Source organism: Pseudonaja textilis, chromosome 1 (genome assembly GCF_049901715.1).
Source record: "Pseudonaja textilis isolate UNSWEBS1 chromosome 1, rPseTex1.2, whole genome shotgun sequence".
In the NCBI taxonomy this organism is placed as follows: Eukaryota; Metazoa; Chordata; class Lepidosauria; order Squamata; family Elapidae; genus Pseudonaja; species Pseudonaja textilis.
In genome coordinates, this window is record NC_141990.1 from 221,401,781 (window position 1) to 221,422,142 (window position 20,362).

The 20,362-nt window shown below is 40.8% G+C and overlaps 1 protein-coding gene across 3 annotated transcripts in view; it reads right to left on the reverse strand.

The window, feature by feature from the left end:
* The window catches only part of WNT10A (Wnt family member 10A), a 64,112-nt gene extending 44,040 nt beyond the window's left edge, over nt 1-20,072 (reverse strand). The window contains exon 1 of one of the 3 annotated variants that reach the window (XM_026708009.2): nt 19,126-20,072. In XM_026708009.2, the coding sequence (XP_026563794.1) occupies nt 19,126-19,190 (65 nt within the window). In that variant the 5' untranslated portion in view covers nt 19,191-20,072. Of the gene's footprint in view, nt 1-15,481; nt 15,587-16,878; nt 17,044-19,125 lie in introns of those variants that run through there. The other 2 variants (XM_087920591.1, XM_087920592.1) reach the window with 2 other exon arrangements.
* Nucleotides 20,073-20,362: the final 290 nt, after the last annotated feature.

Consider the following 20,362-nt stretch of genomic DNA (forward strand, 5'->3'; position numbering starts at 1 on the left):
GCAGTTTTAAAAATCAGAGTTCCATGCCTCTAATAAGTCAATTTTAAGAGACGATGGTTGTAACTGCTTAATACCAGGGCTTCATCAAAGGCAGAGGCATGAAACAGTCTCTCCCACAGGATCATAGTTCACCCTCTTTTGATATAAACTGCTCTGTCCCTCCAACTACTGCTTTGAAAATGCCTGCCATTCTATATTTGACTATTACAAGCTTTGTATTTCAGCAATGTGACCAGCTATGGATTGCTGCCCAAATGGGGTTTGTTAAAGAGAGGGGGGATTTTTATTATTATTTTTTGGATGAGGCCAAGTTGCAAATCGAGGCAGCAAAATGAACAAGAGAAAATGCATAAGACTCAACACATAACTTCATCTATCTATCTATCTATCTATCTATCTATCTATCTATCTATCTATCTATCTATCTATCTATCTATCAAATTTCTATAGCACCCACCTCGCCTGCTTGACTCTGAGCAATTTACAAATAAAACCATAAGATCATATAAAAACCATAGTTACTACAAAGTTTAAAAATGGAATTAAAACAAAGTTAAAAAGAACACTTGAGAAAGTTAAAAAGGCAAAGGGAGCACCACCACCACCTACCAACCACTCTAGACATTTCATTACCTAGTTTGGTAATGAAACATCTGCAAGAAACAATCAAGCACCAAGGATCTCACAGTTCAACCTGAGCTATAAATATTCTCTTCTTTCGCTCTTCTCCTAGACCCAGTTGAAATTTACTCTTAAACTCTTATGTCAGTTGGCAAAGCCAGGTCCTGACACTCTTCTGAAAGGCCAGGAGAGACTTACTCCAGGGGCAAGGTGTTCCATTGGGGGTGGGAGCAATAGCAGAGAGAAGGTTCTTCTCCTAGACCGTGCCAGTGGAACTTTACTGACACATTTCACAACATTCCCTCCCTCCCTGCCTGACTAGATGGAATGGGTTGATGAAATAGGGATGAAATGTAACCCAGTCCTATACTATCAAGATGGTAACTAACACCTTGAATTGGACCTGATAGCAAGCTGACATCCAATGTAGCTCCTATAGCAAAGGTGCTACTCATGCAACCCAAAACTACTTGTGCCTCCATATACTAAATGAGCTTCAGCTTCTGGATACTCTTCAAGGATAGCCTCATGTACATCGCACTGAAGTAGTCTATGTGAGAGATGATCAGGACATCTCTCAGACCAGATTTAGTTGATTGATCACAACTTGTATATGTTTCTGACTAATACAGCCACCCACATTCTATATTATAATACAACATATGGCTCCCATTGCAAAGCAAGCTGATGAGTCCTTATTATTTAAGAAAATAAGTGACAATTCTAGATTCCTGTGAAGCATTTTTCTATACCCTGCTAGCCTTCTAAATATGCTGGAAGTATAGGTGCAAAGCACAACTTGACTACATTTCATGGCTGTGTAAGAGGGAACCTTTAACCAGAGGGGAAGCTCCTTAAGACTAATTAATTTGGTTTCTATGCAACATGACCTTACCTACTGGCTCAAGTTGGCAGCTATAATCAACCTCTAACTCCAGAAATTTTCCATCTCAGTGTAATTTTGGTGGTTGTCAGGCTCAACATCTGCATCCTATAACAACTTTGGGTAATTGTGTCTATTATCCAAAAAGGATATCTCAACCTGCTGTTTTATTTATCAACAGCTTCAACCATAGAGCCCATCAGCAGAGCAACAGTTTCACTAGATAAAATAATGCAAATGTCCAGCTGTCTGCAAGAAATATAAACCCATTCCATCTTCTAAGAAAAACAAGGAAGTCCAGTTGCCTCTTGAAAAAGCATCTTTGGGATACAACATGCAAATACCTGCAGCTCAAACTGTGATTCAGGACACTAAGCCTACATTAAATAAGAATTGCATTAAGGTATACCCCACTTTGTAAATAAAGATGGTTACATTCTTATTTCTATTCAGGCCATCAACTTACCACAGAAAGGAACTAGTAAATGTTAGTATGAACTGGTGATATTTATGTCTCCAAGGCAGCATTGTTTCTCAGTCTGAAGATTAAAACACAAACATGCTATATAACTATGCTGGTTTAATTCTGATGGCTTTCTCTCCAAGCAGGACTTTTTGTTTCACAAGGAAGTTAGAGAATTCTCCAACAGAATTCTCAAACTATTCAGAAGGGCTACACAGAATCCATTGTTAGAACTGAAACTATCTGAAAACCAGTTTTCATCTGAAAGTAGCACTCTTCTAGCGAGCCTGTGCTAATAGCTAATTTGAAATAGATAAGTAATGTCGTATTCCTAGGAAGAAACTAACCAAACAACACTATATACTTATTATATTGGCCAAAGTGAAGAGATATGGGGTCACTAAGATGATGCAGGCAACTTAGCTGCAAAACAATTTCACTAAATGACAGCAAAGATGTCCACAAAACTATTATCATCTGTGTTTCTCCAGAGTTTTGTACCCAGATCTAGTATTCTATCCTAGGCCCCATCAATCCAGGGGGTTAGGTAAAAATACACAATGCAAATATTAGTAAAGTTTATAAACATGTACCCTACCTATGTGGGAACACAATGGTATCCTATTATGATCTATGGAATTGATCACACCTATATCCAGACACACAAATGAACAAGAAAGACAGATGCACAGAGATGCTCACCAGAATTCCTTTAGTCCACCTTGCTAGTAAAAGTTGTGGCAGTTGTTTCTGTTCATCAAATGCACACCCAGAGAAAAGAAAAGAGATCCTACACACAAACAAGAACACAGACAGCTTCTTATTCAGAAAATATAGCCTTGTGGAACAAAAGCTCAGGATTTCCCCAAGGAGCAAATTCATTCAACAGCTAAAGACAGATCCAGGAAGTGCGAGAAAGGGAGCCCCAGAAGTAGACTAAGGCAACCGATTGTGATATCCCAAGAACTTGAATGCAATTGGAGCATGGAACAATAACAACCCCTACACTTTTTACACAGAGTGAAGCCAGAAGTCTCCCAGGATCTAAATTCACATTATAAGTACCACAGAGATTATGCTTTAAGTGTACCAGAAAACAAGAATAAAATATAGGGCAGAATCTTTGCTGGTTACAGATACATAAGAAACCAAAATGACCAAAGAGGTGGTGGATCATGAGAACAATGCCATAATATATTACAAGAAAAGATAAACTCATGCCCAAGTTAGGCTCCCTCATAGCCATTTTAGAGCACCTCTTGCCCTTATGGTCCAATGCATCACCCTTCAATTTTGCAGACTAAATCAGTATTCCAAATAAGTACTTCATTGGCCAGGTCCCTCTGCAACCAGCTGCCTCATTAACTCTGGCAAGAGCATCTCTTTGGTTTGATGATACAGGAAGCATAGCTCATTCACAATACAAGAACACAGGACAGCAATAGGAAGAGCAATGGGAAGAGCAACAATCAGCCCCAAGCCCCTTAATCTCATTCTCAAATCTCATCTTTAAGCTTGCTGATGCTAGATCATTTTACAGCAGGAGCATGCAATTTTTGTTAAACCAATAACTGGACCGGCAAGTCAGAGGCCATACAACAAAAAGGGTTAAGTCTGCATGAAGATTAAAAGACTGAACAGAAGATAAACCTTAAACATCAACATGTCTTAAATTAGGGCATGTCATTTAATGGGGTGAAAATTAATTTTTGCATTTTTTTTCAGTGAGGGGTTCTAAAAAATGTTTTTACACCAAGAATTCAAATCTGTTGTTATTTTTTTTTGCAATTGCACAACATTTAGCTTGATATGGTAAAGCCATATCTGATCATATACCTCACAAAAAGTCTCCTGCAACCCAAATACTGTTAACTTTATCTTCTCAAAATTACACTTTCTTCTACAAAAATTAAAATTATTTTTTTTCTCATGAATCTTTTCTAACAAAGCAAAAAATAATCCATGCAATCCTAAACTAACGTCAGAAAGCAATTATCTGAGTTACAAAAATGTTTAAGCGAGTTTCATCAAGTCTTATTCATTCTTTGACATCAGCTGCCGACTTGCTTCTTGGCCTCTAATATAATCCTCACGTTTCTCATACACTCTGCTTGCTGCCTCTATGACCTGTTTCACACATCTCTCTATTGATTGGGCATGACGGGGCCACTGTGGTACCTGCATTGGTTCATCAAATAACTTTTTTTTATTTCTGCTGTAGTCAGTTTGCATGTCAAAGGTGGCTCATATACACCTTCAAATCAGTCAATCAGCTCCAGCAGAGTGGATGCTCTGGCATTGATTAAAAGCGTTTTTCTTGCACATACCGAAAAATCTCCCAGTACGTCATCATCTGCGCCTCTCAAGTCAATAGTTTTTTGCACACCAGCTCTCCTCTCTTGAAAGCCATCTGAACACAAGAGTGTCTGAATTATCATTTCACTGAAAGTGTATTTTAATTTATTTTAAGAAAGAATGGATGGAAAACTATCAGAGAGATCCAACTTAGAATTAAGGAGAAATTTCTGCAACGGTTTGCCTTCAGAAGTTTTGAATGCTCCAATACTGAATGTTTTTAAGAAGAGATTAGGCAGACATTTGTCTGGAACGTTATAGAGTCTCCTGCTTGGACTTGAAGACTCCAAGATCCCTTCCAGTTCTGTTATTCTGTATTCTGTTATTCTGTTACTCTGTTACTCAATTTTTAACATCCACACACTGAACAATTTCCTTCTCCTCACACTTCAACTGATTTCCAAATAAAGTAAAAGAAAATGTGACCTTTCCCAACTGTCCATATTATATATCATATGAACAGGAGAAAAGGACAGATGTAAGATGGTGATATGGAATCTTATTCCTATCAGACAAAAAAATGAGCATATAATTCATATGTTGTAAGCTGCCCAGTGTTACCTTGCAGCAAGCAAATTCAATAAGAAACAAATAATATGCAGCTCCTGGGCCATGGGTTCTGCTCTGCATCCTTACTTTAGAAGGATGAAGAAATTAATTTCAGGTTGCCAGACCTTTGGAATCAACCTACGTAACAAATCATACTCTTATTAACATGGATAATATTCTGAAAGTAAGGAGAAAACACACAGACTTGGGAAAGCTTGTAACAGGACAGCAGTCCATCTAGAGCAAATGTGTTGGTAATCTACCAGATCAATTGAAAGCACCCTATTCCCTACTGGTATTCATGGGGCACACTTCCATCTCAGAGGGGGTATTCAGCAGGTTCTGGAGAACCGGTAGAGGAAATTTTGAGTAGTTCGGAGAACCGGCAAATGCCACCTCTGACTGGAGATTTTACAATACCCTTCCTCTGCCACGCCCACCAAGCCACACCCAAAGAACCAGTAGTAAAAAAAATTTGAATCCCACCACTGTTCCATCTGGACCGTACACAAGATTGATCTTATGCTGTAAGAGAGAATTCTGTGAAAGTAAATGAAGACTTGGAGAGAGTCAATCTTCGTGAGATTGTGAAAGGAAGAAAAAAAGGGGGGGGGAGTTGTTTATCGCCTGAATGTTCATCCAATATTTGTGCTGTAGCTTTAATCTCCAATCGTGCTGGGGTGGGCAGGGGGGAAGGCTGCCAGATCTATACAAAGACAAACCCTTTTTCCTATGTAGACAGTGGAATTATGTGTGTGTGTAATGCTCTGCTCTGCTCTGCTCCATAAACCGAGTTTGGGATTCTGTGAACAAAAAGTGTGCGCAAGTACTTCTTGGGTGAGATGAAACAAGGTGGCCAGATGCACTTTTCATAGCTGTATTAAAAATGTTTGCACTTTGAATAGCTATAGGGGAGAAAACCATTTTGGCGGGAGTTTATGAATGATAAGTAAAGATGCTAGACTACTCTCATCCTTGTTGGTGCATCCATCCAAACCACTCTTCTGTGCCGGGGCTGATCTTTGGCCTAAGAGGGATTTTACCTAGCAGAACTTTCCTGCATTAGATCAAATCCTTTCATTTAAGTAGCACATATTCTTCCTGGATTGCAAAGGAGCATATGAGCTGGTTCATTCATGAGGAAGTCAGAGCAGAGTTGGTATTCAGCAGGTTCTGACCAGTTCTGGGGAACCAATAGCGGAAATTTTGAGTAGTTAGGAGATTCGGCAAATCCCACCTCTGAATGGAGATTTTACAGTATCCTTCCCCTGCCATGCCCACCAAGCCACGCCCACAGAACCGCTAGTAAAAAAAATTGAATCCCACCACTGAGTCAGAGCATGATTGTTTGCCTTAGCACCAGTAGTGGGATTCAGCCAGTTTGCATCAGTTCGGGAGAACTGGTTGTTAACTTCCTGAGCAGTTTGGTGAACTGGTTGTTGGGACAAATCATTAGGGCAGAGAACCGGTTTTTAAATTATTTGAATCCCACCACTGCTTAGTACGTTATAGCAATCAAGTCATTGTGGTTTCGAAAGCATAGTTAATACTAGCCAAATGTGATTTATTCAACAAATCATGGTTAAACAAGGTGTGCCTCAATGCAGTATACGAATCAAACAAAAATGAACTGCTTTACTTTAACATTCCTATTTCAGCAATACATCCTGGGCTTTGGTTTTGTCTGGTGACTTCTAACTCATACAATATTCTGACTGCCTCTTGGCTAGTCCTGCAATGTCCTGCTACTGGAGTTCCACTGTATCTTCTACTTAAAGCCCACTCAGATTGTAGCCCTCAGCTCTGACCAGTAAGCACTGGAGGCAAAAAACAACAACAACAACAGAGCTGGCAACAAGCAAGGTCTCTCTTGCTTACTTATCAATGTGGTATGCTCTGTCCTGACATTTCCAGTTGCAAGAATAAATTAGACATTTATGTCTGGAGTTCCAAAGTGAAATACACAAAAAGATTCTGGGTAGAGAAACACGCCATGAATCCCAGAGACACTTCGTTACCTGCAAAGACTCATCTCTCTCTCTCAAGTTATTTTCAGTCTCCTCTTGCTCAGGGCTCCACCAGTTTCAGGCATTCTGTTTCTGTACCTTTTCATTCCAATGACTTCCTTGTATAACGGGGCTTCTGCCAAGCTTTATGAGCCATCAGCCTGATAGCCAATATATAGGATTGCTCTAGAATCTGCTCCTACATGTACAATTAACATGCCATGGGGCATTTTTGTCCCTATTGACTGATTTCTTGACTGATTTCTTGATTAATTTTTTTCAACGCTCTCTTGGTTATGTGAATGAAATATTCTTTATGCTGTTGATTTATCAATTCATCAAAGTGGAAATTATTCCACTGTTTAGGAAACATCAAAGCTATAGGAGCAGTTTGAGATTGGCAAATTCAAATGGTTTAAAAGTTTCATCAAGTTTTGTTTTCTTTTACATGCAGATAAAACTAGACTGCTGCCATGGTCTAGACCAGGGGTCCTCAAACTTGGCAACTTTAAGACTTGTGGACTTCAACTCCCAGAATTCTCCAGCCAGCAGAACTTAAAGTTGCCAAGTTTGGAGACTCTGGTCTAGACCAGGGCTGTCAAACTTCTGGCCTGTGGGCCAGCTGCATCACGTGCTGGCCACACCCATGCTCGGTTTAGCGAAGGGGAAAAAAGTCCCGATACGTCACAAGACGCCACTGTGATGACATGAGTTTGACACCCCTGGTCTAGACTCACCATATACTTAGTTGCTGCAGGATAACTTAAAAAGATCATGGACTGATCACCCGAAACTGAAATGAACATTGAAACAGATGCATTCATGCATCTCCAGGCATACCTTATCCTACACCCTCCCTTATGGCATACAGAAATAACATGCAGTCACAAATCTGCAAAATGCTACCCAATAAAACCGATAAATTCTCACCATCAAGCTTCAGATGCCATGTACAGAAGATCGTATTCTTGTTAACTAACGAGCAAACACACATGGAATCAGGCAAGCATTAATGCAAATTAGAATCTTCCTGCATCCATTAGAAGAAAAAGCAACTTCTTCCCATAGAAATTGTGAAAAGGGTAGCCTAACTGGCAATCAGTCCAAACTCTAGCATACCTAAACCGTTCATTTATTTCAATAGCCTTTATTTGGACCTAAACAGGCTAAAAAAAAATAAGGTTTCTGTATGATATGTGTACTTCAACACACCTCTGCCTGGGTTCCCATTAATCTCAAATTATCCAGGCACATTGCAGCCTAACATATTGTATAAATTCTTTCCTTGATTAATTAATGGGTCGGTATATTGTGAAAACCCCCAAAATGGGATTAATGCAATAAACCACAGTTCGGTTATCTAAAGCTAAGAGGGTCATGCAAGGAAGATACTTATCTAATAAGTTGTAACTATCCAGCTTTCTGGTCTCATTTAGGAAATTCTCTCCATGTTAATGACCCAGGGCGGACAATGTAAATATTGTAATGACATAGCGGTGTCAAAAATAAGCAGTGGTCAAAACTTCGAAAATCAGCAACTTCACCTGTCAGTAGCTGCAACCAGATCCAAGAACAGAGCATCGCTCTGAAAGGGTGAGCAATCACTTGATAAAATTATAGCAATAAGTATATAACATAGACTTATATACTGCTTTACAGTGTTATACAGCGCTCTAAGCAGTTTACAGAGTCAGCATGTTGCCCCCATCAATCTGGGTCCTCATTTTACCAGCCTCAGAAGGATGGATGGCTGAGTTCACCTTGAACCTGGTGAGATTCGATCTGCCAAACTGCAGGCAGCCGACAATCAGCAGAAGTAGCCTGCAGCACTGCATTTGAATCACTGTGCCACCATGGTTCATTATGAAGCATTTTGTTCTATAGTAAATGACAGAGTTCAGTTATAGATCCATAATGCTGGGAGTTCATCCCATATCTGTAAAGCGGTGTTTTTCATCCTCAGAAACTTCAAGATAAGTGGAACTTCATTTCCCAGAATTCAGTTGAAGTACATGCTTCTTAAAATTGCTGTGGTTGAGAATATTGTCCAGTATGTAGTTCAAGTAACACTGGTGCTAACATTTACTTAGTACTACAAACATAATAAACGTCAGAAAGTAATCTTATCTGCAAAATTATATGAGGATAGTAAAGTGACAGCTAATCATTCATATTGGATTCAGACATTGTGACATGCCACTATCAGGCTAGTTTGTTTTGGCTAATCATGGCTAGTTTGTTTTGGCTAATCACTAAGGCACTGTGGCATATTGTTCAAGCCATAATTAAAACAAACCATGCCTCGGGGCAATATGAAAGTCTAATTTATTAATTACTCCACATAGTCAAATGAGTCTATGTAATCCGCTATGAATTATTATTAGAACACACATTGATACGTATCTAAAGCCAAACATCTGCACCTATAATTCTGAAATAAGTAATGTGGGTCTCTACCAATCTCAGATTCTACTTGGCTCAGATTTAAGGGGAGAGGAGTTGTAGAAAGAATGAGCCTAAGGCTTGTTGGAACCAACATTTTAACAGATGTTTGAGCCCAGTTGAGTAGAGTCATCTTTTGTTTTCACTATTGCATCTAGTTGCCATTTCATACATTATGTGTTGGGTATCCTTTAAAGTTACATGATTATCTTGATTATTGCTTGTTTGTTGCATGATACACAAGTTTGAGTTAGATAACCCACAAACTGTCCAGAATGAACAAAAATTTCTCCTTCCTTCCTCTCCTTTGGATTTTCAGTGGTGCCTGGGACAAGATTTTTAAAAGCTTCATCTTCTCCTTAATTGGGGAATGGTTCCCATATAAAACACACACACACACACAATGGGGCAAAAATAAGACTAAGTCTTTGCTTCTGCAGGCTGTGACAAATTAAAAGCATCTTATACATTTTTTTAATACTCCCTCACATCTAGTTATAATTGGGACCAAAGCTGCTCTCAAAAAGGTCAATGCATTTGATAAAATTATTTTCATAAATCATTTATAGACTACCTATTTGTCTTCATCTAAGAAGCTGAATCATAAGCAGCTAACCTTATTTTAACCTAGCATGTTGAGCAAGCCCTAAAATATTGGCTTATGATTTTATGTGTTAGGCAAACTAATAAAATTGGATTTAATAAAAATGGCTATATCAACTATGGATGCAACATAAACATAGCTATAGTAGACTTTCCAGAAATGGCCATACTTGTTGGGGCATTCTCAAAATTAGTCTCCACACATCTGGAAGATGTCGCAGTTGGTGAAACTTAATGCTATTCCATATATTTCTCAACTATGTTTTCTTATGCGTATTGCCACTGTCCTTCTTGAAAGCCTATCAGAGTGGGACCCAGAAATAGTCTAGGCGAGACACGTGGGTAATGCACTAAAATGATAATTAAGGGAACTACAGTACACTGTGCCCAATCTAGTGCTTTCTCTACAGTAGGCAGAAAACCTGCATAAGTGTAACAGTAAAAGTTACCTAAGCTCTTTGACAGAGGGGGCTACAGGGACTGCGCAGTGTGAATTCTTGAGAACCATTCAAACATTCGTCCCTTGTTTCCACAGCATGACCCCCTCCCCTCACTTCCCAGGAAAAAAAATAGCATGAAATTTGTCAAAAGAGGCAGTGTTTATTATCCATTAAACAAAGCCTACTATAGTTACCTGGCTGGGATGCAGTAATGATGGCCAAATGCTACTGAGTTAAATTCCAACAGCCTGGTCTAACCAAATAGACAGTGTTTAAGGGCAAAGAGCAAGTTTTAAGAAATGTCTAGAGTCCTTTTTCACTTACCCTATTTTGCAGACAAACTTCACCGCTCACCCAGTTTGACCAGAATAGCTATCTTTCCTTTACCACTGAAGGAACCCCTAAAAGTTGTAAAGTTGCACCACAACTTTACAACTCTCTGAGGAAGTCGGGGTCTGCTCAACTTAATAAAACCCTCACCACCCAATCACAGGACCATCAAGTCCCATATACAAATACAATTTTTTTTCCTGACCTGAGAAGGCTAAGCAAGAGAGGTCCAAATCCCACAGCACTGGGGAAGAAAACCCAAGGGCTCCAAGGATGGGCATACTCTCTCTGCATGACCTGCCTTCCTGCTCCTCCCCGCTCTATAGCTCTACATGAGTTGAAACACGATTTCGTCAGGAATGGCCGCAGGTCATGAGCAGTGGTGGTTGCTGCTGCTGCTGCTGCTTTAATTAATGCAAGTTCCAACGATAATATATTAAGGAGGGAGGGGGAGAGAAAAGCGACTCAGAAACAGAACTATTCAAACTCCCGGCATCTTAGGAAAGAAGGAGAGATCCCCTTATTAACCCTTTCCTTCCTTGGTTTTAATGCTGACTTTTTTGGGGTGGGTGGGGGAACAAGGAAACTACAGCCAAGAAACAAAAGTGCTGGCCATGATTACAAGTCAAAACAAGGTGTATCTCATTCCTTCTGATTATTGCTATTCAAACGATTATCTCCCTTCAATTCCCACATCATCAAATTAATTCAATTAATTAAACTACTTATAGTAGCAGACATGTGAGTAGCTTCCTCTTGTAAACTTTTAACAAACCATTCTTGTTTTATTTTATCACCTGTATTTTACATGGAATGACTGCTGAACCGAATTTTCAGTCCCAATGGGCTTTAATGGAAAGTTAACATTATCTCTGTTAAAATATTGGCAATTACTCCAGTCAATGTATGTTCAAAAAAAAGTGTTTCATTTCCTAACCAGCTAGGCAGATTTGGGTACTACTGGATATAAACTGAGTTTTGAATCTCATGATTCATTAATCCCATGCAAAAATTCTACTAGAAAGTTAGGTGGTACTCGGTGGTGGGAATCTAATTTTTTTACTACCGGTTCTGTGGGCATGGCTTGGTGGGCGTGGCAGGGGAAGGAGACTGTAAAATCTCTAGTCAGAGTGGGATTTGCTGATTCTCCAAACTACTCAAAATTTCCGCTACTGGTTCTCCAGAACTGGTCAGAACCTGATGAATACCACCACTGGTGGTACTGGTGAGATGTTTTATTGGAAAGTGTGGCACAGTGTGGAATAGCTTCTTTGAATCTGTAATGATTATTTTAAGGATGTTCAGCAATTACAGACAGAATTAACTTCGCCTAATATGCAACAGTGGCAATATAATCAGTGAGCATGTTTTGATTTTTCCACAGATTTTGCCCTCTGCAGTGAAGTTCCTACCAGATGCACCCCCCCGGCTAATATTTTGGAGACTCTGAAGATCTGGCTCTGTAACTAGGTCTTGGACAAGAAAGAGTGAAACTCCATTCTGGACAATGCAGCTTTGCTTTGCTTATTTATTTATTTTATCCCACCTTTTTTTTTTTATAAATGACTCAAGGTAGGGAATATACCCCATGCTCCTTCCTTCTGCTGTTTTCTCCACAGCAATTCTGTAGAGGAGTTGGGCTGAGAGAGCATGACTATCACCCAGCCCGGCTTTCATGCCATAGAAAGACCAGAACTGTACACTAATCTTTTTTTTCCCCTATTCATTTGTTTCTGTACATTGTTTTGTCTGTATTTTTATTTTATTTTGTAGTTGCAATAAATTTATTTATTTTTTTACAATGCTAGAAAGGAATATTTGTTTCATCCAAATAAAAAAGAATATTTGTTTCATCCAAACAGGATTATATGTACATGCATTTTATGTAAGCATATTTTGCATATTTTCAAAACAGGATTTCATGCACTTGCAGAAACACACAATATACGTTCAAGTTTAGTCTAGCAGTGCATATAACATTTGCTAAACTGGGGGTGGGATTATTGTGCCTATGACAAAAAGGAGCCCTATTCCTAAAGCTTTGGGTAAAATACCAGCATCTGGCAACATGTCCATCTCATCCAGAGTGAGCAGACTGATCAAACAGAGGTCTCTCCAAATATAGGTAGCCTTTGACTTACAACCGCTCATTTAGTGACCACCTGAAGTTATAACAGCACTGGAAAAAAGTGAATTGCAACTGTTTTTCCCACTTAAGACTATTGCATCATCCCCGTGGTCATGTGATCAAAATTTGGATGCTTGGCAACTGACTCATATTTATGATGATTGTGGTATCCCGGGGGGGTGTGTGTGTCATGTGATCACTTTTTACAACCTTCTGACAAGCAAAGTCTATAGGGAGGCCAGATTCACTTAACAACTGTGTTACTAACTTAACAACTGCAGTGATTCACTTAACAGCCATGGCAAGGAGGGTCATAAAATGGGGCGAAACTCCCTTAACAAGTCTCTTAGTAACAGAAAACTTGGGCCCAATTGCAGTCACAAGTCAAGGATTACCTGTATGCCGCCAATTCAAAAATGTTATTAGTTTATCCAAATACAATATAAAATGCAAAAATACAAAAGAAAAGGGGAAAATTAAGGAGGAAAGGGAGAAGAGAAAAGCGTAGGACAAAGGGAAAAAGAGAAAGCAAAAGTGTTGACTTCCAACTCCTTTTGGTGCAGTAGAATAAGAGAATAGAGTCAAAAAGTTTTTACTTTTTATATAATAATATAAACTAGCCGTTTCTATTACAACAAATCTATCTCATCGGGAAAACCCAAAATTAAACTTTCATTTTTCCCCCTCAAGCACCAAGTCCAAAACAGAGGTGGTACTCAGCAGGTTCTGACTAGTTCTGGAGAACCGGTAGCGAAAATTTTGAGTAGTTCAGAGAACCGGCAAATCCCACCTCTGACTGGAGATTTTATAGTATCCTTCCCCTGCCATGCCCATCAAGCCACACCCACAGAACCGGTAGTCAAAAAAATTGTATCCCACTGGTCGAAAAGTGGTTTCCAGGTAGAAACAACGTTAATTGTTAATTCTTTTCTTTCATCAGAGCAATCAGTTTGGCCATCTCTGCAAGGAGTACGTGTATACTGAAGATAGCAGAGTGTAGAATTCCTGTCACTTTCAATTTGTGTACCCATTGGAAAACACTGTATAATAACAAGCCTTAGCATGAGTTTGCAGCAACTGAATACAATGAAAGGCTGTAACTTATTCAAGAAGAACTGGAATAATAAAAAAAGGAGGAACAATTGCACCCTATATTAAAAAAATAGTCACATCTGCACAGAAATCCAAGGGAATTAGCTAGGTTAACTTGGAATTAATTTGAGAGAATCTGGATTAAAATCAGTGGAAAAAGAAATAACTGCAGTCCTGTTACTGGGTGTTCACTACTAACCATCACCCAAGAATAAGATAGGGATCATACTTTCTGAAAACAAACTGCAGATTCTCCAAGGTGGCATAAAGTAGTAATGTTGAAGGGGTGGTTCAATTATACTGACACTATTAGAAAAGAAACTCTGGATACATGTTTTGAGAGGAAATTTCTGCCTTTTGTTGCTTATAATTGTCTCTGAGAATGAAAGAAGGCACAAAGAGATCAACTATCCTTGATCTGATTATGATCAGTACAAGTGGAATGGAAATTGAGGGAAAAGTGATTGCATAGTGCTGGATTTCTTCATATTAAGACATGGACAGGAAATCTCTGATTGGTTATGTCAGCTTTCCAATCATCTAGGACACTATAAGGAGGATCCAGAGGTGGTATTCAGGCAGTTCTGACAGGTTCTGGAGAACCGGTAGCGGACATTCTGAGTAGTTAGGAGAACCAGCAAATACCACCTCTGACTGGCCCCGCTCCCATCTATTCTCTGCCTCCTGAGTCCCAGCTGATTGGCTGGGTCTTCTTTTGTTGCCCTGCACAGGAGAACGGAGCTGGAAAGAAGGTTAGTGAGTAGAGAGGGAATGGGGATTTTACAGTATCCTTCCCTTGGAGTGGGGTGGAAATGGATATTTTACAGTGTCTTTCCCTTGCCACGCCCACCAAGCCACATCCCACCCACCAAGCCATGCCAAGCCCATCAAGCCACACCCACAGAACCAGTAGTAAAAAAAATTTGAATACCACCACTGGAAGTATCTAGTGATGTCTTAAAGGCACATGAGTGTTTTTCACCCACTATTTGGGAAGGCTTTGGGAAGGAAATAGAAGCAGAATATTTCTGAACACTCCTTAACATGCACACGTCCAAACCCATCACTTCCATCCAGATTTCAGCCACTCAAACTAGAAGTGAAAACAGAGTTTAACCAATTCAGAACAGTGAGAAATAGGATGGCAAGAGAGGTTAATGGGAAAAGAAGCTTTTGATGGTTAGAAGGTTCTTTAAAAAAGGAAATATGGAAGGACAACATACAACGGTTCCAACAAGGGGAAAATGGAAGGCTGCCAAAAAATTCCAACATGGCTATACAAAAAGTTTAGCAAAAATCATGGAAAACATATACAGAATATCTGAAAGGGTACATATAGATAGCCCAGAACTATAAAGATGGCATCGGGGGAGGAAGAAAAATCTCATATCAAGTTACTAAAGTCAACATAGCAGAGAATGGAAACAAAGAAAAAGTAGAACTCCTGTTTTGTCTCAGTCTTCTCTGGAGAAAGAAATGCCTTCCACGGAGCATGTGTGAAGGCCTGGCGGGAACAGCAGGATTCCCATTCAACACTGACAGAAATGAAGTCAGGGAACATTTACTGACCTTGAATGAGTTCAGATCTCCAGGCCAAAGGAATTCTGCCTTAGAATCTGAAAAGAAATCTGCTGATCACTTGGCCAACCTCTGTCTATGATCTCTGAGAAATCCTGAAGAGTGGGTGAAATATCACATAACTTGATATTAAATGTAAATGTTGACCCAATCATCAAAACAGGGGGAAAGAAAGATCCAAAGAACTACTGGTCACATTTGCCAAACAGAGAACTATTATATTTTAATTGGATAATTTACTTAGCAGATTGTGGTGATGGGGTAGACATAACAACTTCAACAATACTATCTGACAAAGTATCCTGTATCATTTTGATTAGCAAACTGGTTAAGCTGGAGCTAGATGATAGGTCTACAGTGGGCCTAAAAACGATTAACTCAATAATAATTCCTAATTAAAGTGTAGTTAGGTATTGAAAGGGTACCATGGATGTTGCTTCTGAATCTTACACGGTTTAATTAGTAACTTAGATAAGGGACAATGCTTATCAAATTTGCTGGCGACAAACTAGTCTGGACAGCTCATATCCCAGAAGACAGGCAAAATTCAGAAATGATCTTCATATGAGAATGGAATCAATGTAGCAGATCAGAGTTTAATATAAACAAATGCAAAATTATTTAAGAAAAAAAGTATGTACAGCCATATGACAGGGACATCAGACTTGTTAATAGTACATACTTAGGAATTGTAGTTGATGACAAAATGAAAGAGAAGTGTGATATGGTTGTTAAAAAGGCATTTTTAGTGTTAAGTTGCTCTCAAAGAAGTTTCTAAATCACAATACATAATAGTTCTACTATTAAATTACAGCTATCTTCCTAGAATCTAGAGGATATGGGGATCCCTTGCCTGATTCTCTCTGCACCAAATAATATGAATGATCTTCGTATCCTGAACAGAGGAAGAATTTGTGGCTCAGAGTGTTAGGAAGTACAGGTAGTCATCGACGTACAACCACAATTAAGCCCAAAATTTCCACTGTTAAGTATGACAGTTGTTAAGTGAGTTTTGCCCCATTTTATCACCTTTCTTGACCTGGTCATTAAGTGAATCATTAGTCAACAATCAGTTGTTAAATTTAGTACCACGTTGAATCTGGCTTCCCCGTCGACTCTAATTGTCAGAAAGTCGCAAAAGGTGCTCACATCACCCCAGGATACTCCAGCTGTCATCAATATGTGTTAGTTGCCAAGCACATGAATTTTTGATCATGTGACCACGAGGATGCTGAGAAGTTTGTAAGTGTGAAAAACGATCCTAAGCTCCTGTTTTTCAATGCCATCGTAACTTCAGTCGCAAAACGAGCTGTGGTAAATTGAGGACTACGTGTACCCCCTTTCCCGTTAAACCCATTCAAAATCATGTCTGGTTTCTTGTTACCCACCTTGAGGAAATAGGATAGAAAGGCAGTTTGCCTTGCTCTCCTGATCCAGTCTGAAAATCCATGCCAAATCCAAAATTCACTTGAAGCCCCAAAGTAAATGGGTCCTGCTTAAGAGAGGCATGTCTGCTCTTGGAAGTGATCAGCTCCTAGCCCTCAAGCAAGGGACTTGCCCTTCGAAGAAATGATTAAGAGATTGTGTGTGTGTGTGTGTGTGTGTGTGTGTGTGTGTGTGTGTGTGTTTTAAAACAAGGCAGCTCTGAACAGCCTAGCTTTGCTAGCTGTAATGAAAGCATTCCCCGTGGCATCCTCGAGCCTTTTCCAAATGTGACACTGATTGCTTCATTCATAAACTTATCCTCTTTGCCCTATTAAAAATAAATAAAATACCTCCAATCCGTTGGCTTTTGAGCAACATAAACAACTCCTGCCCATCCCTATTGTAAAAATGAGTCACAAAGATGAAAGAAAAGAAGTTAACTGCTAATTTGTACGCAGAATAAGATAAACCCCCCAGGACTCAAAACCAACCACGCATCCCATTTCTCCATTTGATCCCCCCTACCTTTCTCCCTAAATTGGAAAAGGGTGTTGTTGTCCACCCAAGATGCTCTATTAATTATTTGTTAAGTTATGGCCGTGTTGTTCTCATCAGGGCTTCACTGTGAAGAAACATCACATCCTTTGACTCTTGGCAACTTTGACACATATGTGCCTATTGGAGGGCTAACATATGCTAGTCTAAAACACACCCGACCATTGAGACTTCTTTATCCTTTTAAATCTCTCCCCATTTCTCTTATCACATTTCTGAGACTTGACAACAAGTATCAATCTCTTATTTCCTTTAGTAATCCATTCATTACCTTCTTTTAAAATAGTTTGCAAGGAAAGCGTTATTGTCTGAGATTGTGGCTCAAGGTTATCTAATAAGATTCGTGCTATAAATGGAATTTAGACCAGCTCTTCCTTTTCCAGATACAAGTACTCAAACTATGGGCCAAAACTCCACCATAGTAAGGGAATTGGGTTCTGCAGTACTTAATTAGTAAGGGGCGTGCATAAGTGCGCCATCGTGCCTCCCGTCCCTGTCCTATTGTCCCCGTTTATTCATACCTATTTCCTGTATTCTTACTCATGTTTATACTTACAACTATTATCTTGTGATTGACAAATCAAATAAATAAATAAATACCTTGATAGAAAACACATAACATGAGTAGTTGTGTAACATGAATGCCAGCTGAACATCAAGGCCTACAGAAAGATCACACAAACCACAAATTTGGTATTTTTTTTGCGTTACCTTGTCTTATGATAGAACAGGGTAAGCCCAGATAAGCCATGGCAAACAGTTCAATGCAGGATACGTACCCCATGCTCAACAAAGTTAAAATAGTAAGTTTTCCATTAGTGACTATGCTGTAGAAAAGATAACGTGGTTTTAGGACAGGCCCTCTCAAATGAATGAGGGCAGAGATAAAAAGAATATTTAAAATTTACCCATTAAAGGATTCTCCCCACACACCCCCAGCTACAGATATAATGATCATCTTTCTCCGAATTTAAGAAGTGAATTGAGCTGCTCCGTTCATGGATCAAGCAGGAATCAGTCTTTCTCCTGTCCCCGACTTTGACAATAGGAGAAATATGGCTAGCAAGTTAGAACAAAACCACCTGGGAGACTGACTTCTTCGTTTCCTCCAACCCGATTTCTAGAAGATACGAAGCAAATTCCTAACCCTAGATATTCAGAGACGAACTCCAAAATCGACACTGACAAATGGAGGCTCTGCCCAGAACACTTTCACGTCAAAGCAAATGCCCCTTGGCAAGAATTTCAAGATTACCGACTGGGGGTGAGAATACGTCTGTAGAAGGAGATGACAGCCTGGATTATAATGTTTGGGGGGGGGGAGCGGGGGGGGGCTGAAATAATCCTGATGACTTGTAAAAAAAGACAAATCTGCTTGGACACTACATTCCTGGGAGAGCTGTAATTACAGAAACAGCTCCCAAGTGACATAGCCTCCAGGCCCTTGGAGGGGGGCTTACAAGAGCTGCATTAGCCAGGGATGTGTCATTAATTTCCCTTTTGTATGGGTGCATTTGCTGGCCCAGGGGCAGAAGAATTTGAAGAAGGACACTGCCAAGCCTGCCTATGGGGCTAAGGTCTTCCCTCCCAACCAAAGAAACAGAATCTGGCAAGGAAATCCAAAGTAAAAAGAGGAAGGAGGTTTTCTGTCTTACCTTTGGCTCCAGAGGCTGAGGAGAAACAGGGGGCAGAGCCAAAGAAGCAGCCAGGCTTGAGCCATCCTGGATGTTGGAAGTTCTGTCTCCACCAGCTGGTTCCTTTCCACCAAGCCCAAATAAGATGGGCCAGTAAGGTCCTCTCTCCTTTCCCTTCTACTGTTTGACTCTTGCCTTGTCACTTCTGGCTACTTTTTGTCTTTTTCTTTTAGGACTTCATCAATTGCCTCCCAGTGGAGGTTTTTTTTTTTTTTCAGCTTTGGCTTTTTCTGTTTATGTCAATTGGGGGTGGAGGGCTGTTTTAATCTGACAACTGTTCCCAAAGACCTGCCACCCTAACCTGCGGTGAGCACCTCCGGCCTGCCTCCTCTCCTCTCCACCCGTCTCTTCCTCCTTCACCAGGGTGGCTGGTTTGCGAAGAGACGTCGGTCGTTCCCCCTTGCAGAAGAGAGCAACAGGCTCCACGGAGCTTCTCGGCAGTCCATGCGGACAGGTCCTTCTCCTCCGCCCCCATCTGAGTGTGCTGGGCGCAGAAAGGGAAGAAAAGGAGGCTGGCAATGATTTCTCCCCCCGCCCTAGCTATCTAAGTACACACCCTCTTTTCTTTTTGCAACTGGGAACCCCCACCCGACGGTGGAAATTACAGCAGGGCTGCAGCGGCTCTTCCTGGCCCGAGAGATTTTTTTTTCCGGAGGGGGGGGGAGGTTTGCAAAGGTGGGGAGGGTCAGGAGGCACATGCGGCCTTGGCAGCCCGACCCACTGGGCAACCTCGGCTTCAGGCACAGCCCCGACGCCCGCCCCGCCCGCGCGGAGGTCCTGCCGATTGAGATGCCGGAAAGAAAGTGAACTGAAGGAAACTGGCGGCGGCGGTTTCTCGGACGGGACGGCAGCAAAGCCTTCGCTCTTCCCCGCGTAGCGTTTTTATATATATTTTTTTTCCCCAACTAACCGAGCCAGCGCCCCAAGCCCGAGTCCCGACACGCCCGTGCAGGAGCCCTCGGGCGGGCAGGCAGGCAGGCGGGCAGGCAAAGGACGGGTCGGGAAGCGTGTGCCAACCGCGCTCCTCAGGGCAGGCACATTTTCAAACGCGTTGCGCGCCACAGGAGCACGCGCGGCCGTCGCCTCACAGGGACTCCCAGCTCTCTTCAGCCCTCTGCAAGCGGCTGCCAGGGCTAGGCGCGCTGCTCCGTTTGGCGCAGCTTGGAGAGCGAGCGACGCTCGGCTCAGGCGCTCGCCC